The sequence below is a fragment of the Colius striatus genome, chromosome 4 (genome assembly GCF_028858725.1).
Source record: "Colius striatus isolate bColStr4 chromosome 4, bColStr4.1.hap1, whole genome shotgun sequence".
Lineage (NCBI taxonomy): Eukaryota > Metazoa > Chordata > Aves > Coliiformes > Coliidae > Colius > Colius striatus.
In genome coordinates this window covers 75,973,918-75,985,927 of record NC_084762.1, presented here as the reverse complement: position 1 = coordinate 75,985,927, position 12,010 = coordinate 75,973,918, and the positions used below count along the sequence as shown (strand labels likewise).

General features: G+C 42.8%; 1 protein-coding gene across 4 annotated transcripts in view; it reads right to left on the bottom strand.

Moving 5' to 3' along the window:
• Positions 1-361: 361 nt before the first annotated feature.
• Positions 362-12,010, bottom strand: part of GRHL2 (grainyhead like transcription factor 2) — a 71,365-nt gene continuing 59,716 nt past the window's right edge. For all 4 annotated transcript variants that reach the window (XM_061995698.1, XM_061995700.1, XM_061995699.1 and 1 more), the window contains 3 exons: positions 11,818-11,903; positions 6,046-6,110; positions 362-4,890 (listed from right to left, as the gene is read on the bottom strand). In XM_061995698.1, the coding sequence (XP_061851682.1) occupies positions 4,776-4,890; positions 6,046-6,110; positions 11,818-11,903 (266 nt within the window). In that variant the 3' untranslated portion in view covers positions 362-4,775. The remainder of the gene's footprint in view (positions 4,891-6,045; positions 6,111-11,817; positions 11,904-12,010) is intronic.

The following is a 12,010-nucleotide window of genomic DNA, read 5'->3' as shown; positions in this document are numbered from 1 at the left end:
GATACACCAGCAGTCACTGGCTTCCAAGTGGGCTTCATGCTGCTGATGACCATCCTCCAGGCCCAGACAGTCAGCTTGGTGTCAGTTTGCCTCATTGTCTGCTCTGACAGTTTCAGAGGCCTTAGTGAAGTCTGGGTAGACAGTATCTCCCCTGTCTGCCAGGCCGCTCACTGAACCCGTGTTGGGGATTCATTTTTTCCATTCTCTGATCTTGTTTTCTCAGAGGAACAAATTTCTGTTTTCCTTTGTTTGAAAAGTTTTCTGGGCTCAGAGGTAGGAGCTGGATGCCCAGCAGGCAGCAATACACACCCCAGCAGCCAAAACTTTATCTCATACATAGGAATATTTATTTTTTCCTTCTTAAAAATGTACAAAAAATAAAATAACTGTATTTACAGTTTATCAAACCCCTCTCCCAGTTGCAACACTATTAAGTTACATGAGCTATTTTCTTAATATAAAAGCACACTATTTATACATAAAGGTTCCTTGTTTGCCAGAAAGAGGGCTTGTCACAAACTTTGGCACAAACAGTCTTGTTTGTATCTTGTCACAAAATTCATAGGAAATGGAAGAGCATATAAACATTTCATAAGCTTTACATTTTAAAAGTCATAAGACACTCCTTTCCAGTTCTATATCAATCAATATACAGCATCTCTGACAGATGGAGAGTTTAGTTTTTACTAACTGTTTTGAATTAATTTACAACATTTAAACAATTCATAAACTGAAAAAGGAAAAATATACAAGAAAGACACTTGATCTCTGAACTCCATTGACCAAAAACTTCATTAGAGAGGACACACAGAGGACAAAAAAATCCCTTCTCTTTGTAATTTACATTCAGTGGTAAAAAGCTTGAAAAATGTCTTGATGAGGCTGTTACTGCACATCAACTAAGCTTCACTGCAAGGACGCACTTTATTTTGGGGATATCAGCGCCTGACTGCCGAAATAAACTTTGAGATTTGGAGGTTCCATACTAAGACATCAAGTGGACAGACATGATGCCAAATCTGTAGTGGGAACCAAATTTCAGGCTTTGGAAGACCATTCTCCTTTTGTGCATCTCTATCAGAGTCTCTCAAAACCCAACGCTTAACAGCCACTGAGCTGCTCTAATCCTTCCTAGGGAAAAGGAGCTGAGCAGTGAGACACCTTTCATGCTGCACTAGTTAAGATTCAAGACCACTGTCTTGAAGAAAGAAAGGGAATGAGAGTTTTGTTCCTTTAAATAAACAACCACAGCAGGGCCACAAAGGGATAAAAGGAGGCAAGGCAGATATTCCTGTCCCCTGCTGAACAGCAGCCAAATCTCACTTCCATTTAACTTGTAATATTTGGAAGCTCTAGTGTTAATGTTTTTCATTGAAGAAAAGCAACATGTATACTTGAAACAATATACATGTAAGCACTTTGTACTCCTCAAGACCCTGAATCAAGCAGGGTACGAGGCAGGCCACTGCTTCAGAAGTTTGTGTTACTCATCCTGGCCCTTCCCCATCACCTTGATAACTGTTTGGGACCAAGAAGGTGAGTCCTGAGAGCTCATCACTTGCCACAGCAACACCCACGGTTCAGAGCTCCTCCAGTAGCTGATGCTGTCACTACAACTGCAGGGGTGCAGGGTGATCTGGTCTTTGCAAATGTCTTAGGTCCTTGTGATGCATCTGCATCTGGAGCAGAGAAACAAAGCCCTCAGACCCTGGCAGATAAAGTTCAGTGAGATCATCCTTAACTAGCTCTAGATGTTTTAAAATAATCTTACCATCAGGGTAAATCCTGCTCATCTTCCTCAACTCTGCTGCCTTCACTGAGTCTGTAAGAAGGAACTAAAGGCAGGACTACGAGGAACTCATACATTTTAAGATTTATTTAGAAAAGCTTTCCATTAATCTTGGAAGCAACTTTCCTTCTCTGGACAGTGCCTGACTGAAAGCTCCTAAAATGGCAATGGAAAGACAGCTCCTTGAGCCCAGTATTTCTTGGAACATTGCACTGCTTGCTGACCCTACACTGCTCCTCAGCACAGGATGCTGCAGCATCCAGCAGACCCCAGCTTGCCTCCACCCACATGTAAAATACGAATGTCCCATTAACCTGAGTACTGGTGCTGCCAGGACAGTCCTGTTCTTCTCACTGTCCTCTCTTAATGGAACACATCCTAATGCAGGCCAGCCCCAGCATTACCTGTAATGGAGAGAGCTTGGATGGCAGGTTTGCTGATGGCAGGGAGTAGAACCAGGGCCCACTCCCATGTGCATTTACCCCTATGCTTCAGCTGCAGCTTCTGTCCAGACATCACAGAATCCCAGAATCTCACAAGTGAGAGATGCCAGCTGATACCCTTCTAATCCCAAACTTCTGATCCAAGTGACACCAGTCCTGTGTGCTGGTCCCAGTCCCTAACGCCACCTGCCAAAACTGTCTTCTTTTTTAAGGAAAAAAGCAGCTGGGTTAAGTCAGCATAGACTTTTTATCTGAGCAAGCCAAGCAGAAACTGAAGCACCTTAAATCCCCTGTATTCCCAGGATGTCTGCTCCTGAGCCAGGTGGCAAGAACATCTCTGCTGGAGTACATACTTCTTTTAATAATAGAATGACTACAAAACTCCGCATCAGAAGGAAAAAAAACACATGACAAAGGAAGAGGGAGGGAGACAGAATAGATACTTTTGCTTTGCAGACATATGTGGATTCTGGGTATGTTAGCCCTGATGCTAATGGCCTGATCCTTTTATAGATTCCGTTCCTATGCGACCTGATCTAGGTGAACTTGCTTCTGTACAGGGGTTGGACTAGATGTTCTCTAAAGATCCCTTCCAACCCCTACCATTCTATGATTCTATGAAACTTTGACAGGTTCCTAAGATTTCTATCTGAAGTACATATTTTAATGGGGTGCTATTGCTAATAAAGTTAAGAAAGAGTGCCAGAGCTTGCAGAAACAAACCCAATGCAAAGACATGACCAAACCAGACTGGTCAGCTATCCCAACTACTTTGCCTGAGTGTCAATAGCTCCATACAGCTCAAAACACTACAGAATGAGCCCTGTTAAATGAGGCAGCACTTCTTTATGCCACTAACCACCTATATAAAAAAGCAGAGTCTGTGACCAAATGAAAAAAAAAAATTAGAAGGAAAAAACTACAAAGAACCTGTAAATGGTGCATGTAGGAAAGGACTCACATTTCTGTCTGTCACACAGGATCCACACACATGCATGGAGAACAAAATACTTGCAGATGAAACTCACAGGCTTGTGTGCTGAGTAAGGAGCTCTCTATGACAGTCAGAGACGTTGGAAAGGAGAGAGTGCGGTGCTGGGTTTGGATGTGCTGGAGACGTTCAGGCCTTGAACCATTTCCTGGTATAACTGCAGCCTATGCAACCTTCTCTCTTCACAGAATTCATGAGACAGGTGTTACTGGATGGGATAACCAAGTAGCTCAACTCGGGTTCAGATCCAGCCCTTGTGAGAGAGAGACCTACACCTCCACACCTCAGTTGTGGGATACTCGGTCTCCACAGATAAGATTGTTCCAGTTGGATAAAGTATTTACATCAAGGCTGGGTTTATACCTCACCTAAGAGTTCTAGGAATCAGAATCATTCAGTGGAGATACAAGAGCAAGTACCCTTAAGAAGAAGAGTTTAAAGTCCTGTTTCTTACAGTTTAGAGGAATGCTTTAATGAGCAGGCTGTTGCAGAAAGCACCTTTCCCTCCAGAGTCTTGAGAAAAGCCCACTTTGAGAGCCTCCACTTCATCAACAGAACAGGTAGAAGTCCCTTCTGTACCTCCACCTGGCACACCAGGCAGCAGACACATGGTGCCTCTTGGATTTGGTGACAGCTGGATGGAACGCTCAAGTATCTCCAGCTGGGACTTGGGCAACCTAAGTGGGTCCCATTGTGCCAAGGGTATTCCAGACCCTGTAGCATAGGGTTTGCTCCAATAATTCACTATAAAACTGGGTGGGCAAGGGTGGAGCATCTGAGTCCAGGTGCAATTATCAGCTTCTCGGTACACACTCCTTAACAGACTGCAGTAGTCTAATCTTCTAGGAAAGATTCTGTTAAACCCTAAACCCAACACATACAAAAACATAGTGGCAGTAAACATGCCCACATACAGTAGTTAAAATATATTATTGCATATTATAAACATTATATACATGGTTAAAATGGTTTCTTTACCATTTACTTACAAGTGACATCTGTAGCTGAATGCCTTACTTACAAGTCCTCATTGCTACGTGCTGAGAACTACCAGAGGTATTTGGCAAAACTATACACTAGAGAGAGATATGGATCAATCTGAGCAAGTGAACTGTCAGCCACTTTCCCCACCTTTAGCACTACACCAGTGTTTTAGCAATGACCGAGAGAACTACTGGTAAAGTGATTTACACCAGATTTGTGAAACTAGACCAGCATGGATCCTTAAAGTGTTTTAGAATGAGCTTATCCACACAAAAGTATGGATTAAAATGCTGCATTTCACATCCTGGTTACAAATCTGGGGGCTGGTAACTGCTTTTACACTACAGAGTGGGGAACAATAAATAAGGGTCCTGGTTAACATGAGTGGCCTTGTGCTTGACAAACCCAAGTCTGTATGCAGTGGGTGCACACATGCAGAATGGACAGTATTTTCAAAGCAGTCTTGTAACAGTTTCTCTGATCAATGTCTGTCAAGTTCCCGGGGAATCCTCTGCTTTTCAAGAAGGATGAAATGCTGTGGTTCCTTACAAAAAGGCTCTGCATGAAGCTAGATCTCTGTCAGTGTAATCTTGAAGCCTTCGACCATGCTCTCCATGTGCAGGATGAACGTGTCCTCATTGGAGTAGTGTTCAATAATGTTGTCATCCATGTTTACCAAGATACTGGTGACAAAGGCAAAAATCAATATGTTTCAATATCAGGACACTGAAAGGGAAAGCCATGCACTCCACTGCATGTGCTTGTTTCACTGCAATGCAAACCCAGGCTGCAGCACTTGCCAGCACAGGGACAATGGTGGGAATCATCACCAAGATCTGCTACATAGTCCCTTACAGGTCTGGCCAGCCAGTGCTTCCCATGCCCTGTGGGCTCCCACATGCACAGCTCCGTGGGCTCCCTGGGCACAGCTCCTCCTTCTCTGCCTCAGCCCCAGCATGGGAGCAGCTGTGCCTCTGGAGTGGGAGCTGCTAGCATGGGGAAGCGGTGTAATTTGCACTTTACACACAGCTCACAGGCCTAGAACTCAGCTTGGATGTGAGAATATCAACAACAACTATCAGAAGTGTATATGAGTGCTTTCCTCCCTCTTTACTGTAAAGTGTTTCATCCACCAAACACATTTCTTGGAAACAGTGTTAGAAAGAAGCAAAACATGAGAAGTTTCACCTGTCTTCTCAAAAGCTAAAGAAATTCCCAGACAAAATGATGCCCTAAGCTAGAGTTACAGCTGAAAATAAATGATTGATTTAAAAGTGTATCACCACAGCATTGTGGTTATTCAGATGTAAAAAAAAGTTAAAGTGGAGAGATTTAGATTTATGGGAAGGAGCAGTAGCCTAGCTATTCTAAAATCACAGCTGTGATGCTCATGTCTAAATTTACTGAGCTGAAACCCCTGCAGCAAACACTGCTGCCTGCCTTTCAGATTCAGATAAGTGGCCTACTTCTTCCTAAGCCTGCAGGGAAACTCCACATCGCATTCACAGCAAAGGCTGCCCCTCTCCCATGCCAGTGCTCCGTGGTGTTGCCAGGCATACAACCTATGAAACAAACTTTACTACAAAACAGGTTTTTTCCAAATACAAACTCTGTTTCTTCACAGTAAGCCTACCAATACTGGCCATACACAAAGTGGAGACTTGTGTTTGCCCCTCTGAAACCCCTTGCTGTTTCCCCAGACAGTAAGATTTGAAGTGTATAGACTTGTCTCCTCCACGTGCTCACACTGCCCAGCACTGTGAAGCCCCCAGCATAGCTGAGATCTGAGTACTTCTGAAGGATCCTCCAACAGTCCCAAGTCAGTGAGGTTTACTTACCCCTTTTTGCTCTTCTTATAAAGTTTTGCAATCTTTTCAACTGGCAGCCCATATTTCTCAGAGATCTGAATTGATTAAAAAATAAATATCATTAAAGACTAGTGAGAAATAGGAAATGATGACCTCTCACTTTAAATATGGGCACTGACACACTAACTCTGCAGACTTTGACAGGATAGCTATACAGAAAAGTCACTTGCAACCACACCATACCTTCATTTAAGAAGAGAGGAATCATCCTAAACACTCTGATTAAAAAAACACAACCATTTTTATCTAGAAACTTGGTTTTCATGGGATGTAAGTCACCAAAACTGCCTCAGCATCTCCTACTGCTCTGCTCAAGGAGTCAGCACTCTTCCCAGGTTCAAGTTTTAGCAGGGAATCTCGACATGATCAGTTGCCTTTCTGCCATTTCTTATTGCCGTTTTCTGGGCTAGTGGAAGCAAAGGCTTCTTCCACTGGGCTGGGGGCAGATGAGCAGCAGCACAATAGGAGCTGACAGACTGATGGATCAACACAAAAATAAATGTGCACATCTCTGTTTCTCAATGGCCTTTCAAGGTCCATCAAGATAACAAAACCCTCCACAGTATTTCTTTTGCGGGAAAAGCATCTTCAAGGGAGTACCTTTATTGGGGGAGGGCTACAAACATGCCACACACAGCATCAGGACACTTCTGTATTGTTGGAGAGGTAACTCAGTCTAGTTACCAGAGCAGCAAAAAGGGAATGCTGTTCTCTGAGTGTACAGGTAACAAGATGAGATGCCCCAGAGAACATGTTAACAAGGTAAAAGACTTCTAAAATAAACCTTTTGCCAGTTACTCAACTAAAGCAGCAAATACAGGAAAACTTTAGAGCAAAGAACTGCTTAGCTGAAAAATTACCAAGACTAACAAGCACTTCACTGAGATGCTTTAGCATTGCTCTGCAGTAGTGTATTAGTAACTTTTTTGGACATCCATTCTGCAGTGAGCCTGTGGTGTGCTCACGGAGACAGTGTCCCTGTGCCCTCCATCTGAACCAGCTTTCCTTTCCAGATCATTACTCTTTTTTTTTAGGAGACAAGTTTCACAGCTCACACTTTAGAAGAGGATTGTCCCAAAAGGGAAAATAATTACAGAAAAAATTCTTTTTGTCAGTGATTTATGTTCTGTGCTACCCTACTGCCAACCAAACTAAGTTTCCCATCCTTCCCACGTGAAATGAGTTGCAGCTAAACAGCTGACTATGTATTTTGGCATTACAGAGTGGCAATGCACAATTAAAAATCCATTTAAAGACTGGCAAATTATCAGCCACTGTAAAATCCTTTATTTGGGTTTACATTCAGACTTTGCCTGAAGAAAAAGTGATATTTTAGAGAGTAAATTAAAGCCATTATCATGAAATAAGAAATGGAAAGAAAGCAGTGAATAAATGAAAGCAGTGGATAAACTCAGCACCAAGGAGAAATTCCAACAGCCACAGGTTGAACCCCAAGCACAGCTCCTGGTCAGAGAGCCAAGATTCACTAAGAGAGAGAATTAATCAGCCTACACTATCCTACATCATCTGTATTTGTACAATTGTCATCTTACCCAAGATACTATTCTGTACTAAAAAGTATAGCGTTAACTCCAAGATTTTAAAGAACCAATAAAGTTGCCTTTACACTGCACAGTGTCCCCTGACCACAAGGAGTGGCCCCCTTCATATATTTACAAGAAGAAGGACTTCTCCTCATTTGCCTCTCACACAAGCATCCTTGCTCCCAGACTGTAAAAACAATCTTTTTCATGCTGAGCTCAGTGCAGCCTGTGCAAAAGGCTCTGTGAAGCCTATGGAAACGCCACACGCACAGGGTGGAAATGCATCCCACAAAGAAGTTCCATAACACCCTCAGCTCATCTGGAGCAAGTTCAACTGTTTGCTCCAAAGTGGGCAGAACAAGGGTGCTTTGTCAGATCCCTGTCTGGGATGTACTCTCCATGGCAGATGGGACACTCTGCCCTGCCCAGTCTTCATGGACGCCGGACACAGCCTGTGCACACAAAACCAAGGGAGGATCCATGGGCAGGATCCCCAGGAGAAGGAACTGTCTACCTCTGGCCAGAAGCATTTGTGTAGCTACCCAGTCCTCATTCACACTCTACCTGTGCCTGTCATTATCTTTCCAAGCCTCCATCCCTTCACTGCCTCATTCTGTGCTGCTTACTGAGGGCAGTTGCCTGACCTGAGGCTGGCTACTCCTCTGGGGTACCCAGGCAAGCTTTGACTGTCTTAGAGAAGTTCTCAGAGAAACTTTCCTGTTCTCCTTGTATTCTAGCTTTGCATACTGTGGATAGAATGACATTGCATAAGTAATCTGGTGGTGAACTCTCATATCTCTGGTTTCATTGTACCCCTGAACTTTAAGGTTTCATGTAAAGCACTAATAGAAATGTCTCCATTTCATCAGATTGTTGAAAAAAATCCTTTGTAACAGGAATCAGAGAAAAACTGCAGACTGAAACTGCAGAAAATGTCACAACTGAGCAAATATGAGGAAACAATCTATATTCCTCTCTGGGTTGTTAACTCTGAAGTCTAGTGATATTATAAAGATCACTTTAAGATTCTTTCACCGACTCCATGCAAATAAACAAGCAGGCAGAAATGTTCCTGTTCTGAGGAGGATTAATAGCAGCTAATATACAGCATTCTGCACATTCCAGCATAAAACTTCCCCAGGATATTTGGGATATCTAACACTCATGCATTCCAAATGTTGCTCAAAGTGGTTTGGGACTCTGGGACACCATTTCCTACAGAAGCTATGAGAGGTTGGGCTGAGAAAGCCTTGCCTGTCACACTGCCTATGACAGGTGTAGGATTTATATAACATGCAGGGATTAGTGAGCTTTGTGAAAGACTTCCAGCTGACTGAACAAGCACATTTCTCAGGAACCCCTGAGGATTCAACTAATTATACTAAATAGCAAGCTGGGAAAGCAAGGCCTGGAGTGGGGGTATGGGAGAGCCTCCCTCTCACAGACTCAGAAAACAAGTCTCCAGTGCAAATGTGCCAAGCCCTGCTGCAGAATCTGAGAAAGCAGAGAGTTAGCATCTGCTAGGGCATCTCACTTAACACCCTCTTCTGAAGCACTTCTGTTGCCAGCTGAGGTGGAACACCATTACTGCCAACTTCCATCTGAAACAACAGGATTTCCCACCTGACCTCAAGCAAGCTACAATAAAATTCAAAAATATATCTTTATTTGGAGGAATATATTCCTTTATCATTTCCATTGTCTGTTTCTCAGTCTTCTGAGCAGAGAATTCTTTCCTTCCCATAGGAAGCCTGAAGCGGTGGGAGAGGCTTCACAGTGGCACTGAAATAACATTCTGGGTGTCCTTTTGGGCTGCAGTCCCTTGGCATGGCAAGTTTGTAGCACGTCTGATTGCACAAGCCACCAGAAATGCTTTCTCTGATGGAGTCAGGAAGACAGGAAAAGCAACATCTGGGCTGGTTGAGGCATGTAGGAAAACATCTTTACCAACATATTTCTGTGGAACGGTTTGATCTGTTGCCCCGCATTGGCTGAAAGGACACATGCAGAGACTGGTATCTAATACACATTGGTCTAAGCAAACTATTAAACTCAGTTGTTAGATTTAATTTTAGAAATTACTTTGAGAGATGTCTTAATTCTGCAATTCAGCCCACTTTCTGTAATTTGAGCAAACAGATGAATCTGCTCAGTATAAGACCCGAGTACCTACTGAGATCCACAAAGTTAACCCGGCTTTGGTTCAGGGAGAGCAGGATTTAGAGCTGGTCGGTCACCACGTGCGTGATGTTTCGTGACGGGCAATTGTTTTGCTATTTTCTGTTGATCAAGATCAGCTAGTGTAGGATGCAAATACCTTAAAGACCAAACATTTGCACTGCTTTCTGAGATGTACTGTATCTCTGAAACCTGAGGCCTCTAGATATCTGCCAGAAGAAAGAAATCTGAGAAGGAATTTGACTGTTCATTTAGGATGGGGGCATATGAGAGAATAAAATAAACATAATATCTGAGAAAACAAAATCATTATTCATGGAAAATTGGGAGAAAGCCACAGGCCATGAACAGTGATTTAAAATTTAAAAAAAAGGAAAAACCATAATCAGAGAAGATGGGCATGATTCAGGGTCATTGCTGCTATCCTTCAGGCCTGGAGCTCCCATAATATTGAGAGCCTCAGTTTTTAGGTTTAGGTGCTGAGTTTAGAATTGAGCATTTAGGACATGCACAATTCCAAAATTACATAACTTGCTGAAACGACTGTAGAAAGAGCACTTAAGAATATGCACTTTGACAGCTTTTTGGCATTGATTTACCCACAATATCCAACCAAAGAGAATTAAAATTTTCTGAATGTGTTCCTTCCAGTGAACTGGGACATTTTACAACAGATCAGATTTCTCTGGTGCCAAAAACTTGCCACTGAGTCAGCAGCTGTGCTGACAGAGGTATGCAGAAACCTTTCCTGTTTCTGCATCAGCTTTGTTTTTTATGTTTCACAGTGGCTGGAGAACAGGCATGGAGAGGCACAGTCTACTGGAGATAAAACATTCACGTTAGCTTGAAGGTTTAAGGAAGGATTATAACACACTTTTAACTTCCATACAAAGACAAGATGAAATTGTGTTACAGCTGATCGTGACTCAGACTGCAGCCTCTTCAAGCGAAGCCTGGCTTTTATTATACACGTGTATTCTGCCTAACAACTGAGCTGCAGTCACAGCTAACAGTGTCGGCAAAAGCACTGTTGGGACATCCTTAGAATGCAGCTGACTCACCTCAGATATACCCCGCTCTGAATAGCCACTTTAAACAGCTTCACTAACCCACAATCCTGTTCTGCCTTCTGCTACTGGTCAAATAATGACCAAATAACTCAGTCTTTACAGCCTTTGAAGTGTCTGGTATATGCAACAAGACTAGCATTCAGTTGAGCTTTCTAGGGACAGTTTTATCCATTCCCATCTCTTCTCCACAAAACCAAGGCTGGAAATCAAACCAGAATCCCGTGTGTCAATCTCACATTAGTCCCCACCACCAAAGCAGTGAGACATATGGTTGTTTCTTAACTGTTCCTCAGCAAATTTCACACATCTACTAGCCATCAGCTCATACAAACAAGATTAAATGTGGAAATAACCACTCATAATCACAGCTAACTGTCAACGAGCAAAAACTCAAGTCAGAGAAGCAGCAGGAAGATCCCTCCAGAAGTGAGGGCTAGAGAAGGAATTTGAGACAGCAGGTATGAAAGACTGGTCTGTATTGGCTCAGCAATTGCCTTATATGCTGGACAGCAATTACAGAAAAGTCATATGAAATTCACACAGAAACAGTGCATCCTTGGGTCTCTTTTTTAAAAGATGGCTGTGGACACACTGATGGGCATTACAGGAGAAGATCCAACAGGCTCTGAATCATTCATTCAGAAAGAAGCATTTCAGAAAACGAAGCCTGCACCTTTCTGCTTCCCTGACACTAGTTAATTACCACCATTCCTCAAGGCTCGGGCCTCCAATAAACCAGCTCTGTGACACTATTTAATCATAGCTGATAGCACTGAGTTCAGAACATGCCAGCATTTCAGAGATGGGCTCCATAAAGCCTTTATGAAATGCTTTACATGTATGTGAGAATAACTTCATCTGTATATTTTGTTTTATCTTAATAATACATTGAAAGCCTTAAGATTTTCTTGCCAAGAAAGACGAATACCGTGAGGACGTTGGATACTTACAGCTTCCATTAGCCCCTTTACTGTGGGTGATTTCAGCATCAAAGCATCAAACACCTCATCTGTCTCCTTCCTCACATACAAAAGCACTGAAACAGAGAAAAAAGTAAAACTTGGAGGAGGTTCAGTCAACTGAACTGATGAAACACCCCACACTGAGTAGAAAACCAAATATTAATCCATGACAGGTAAAATG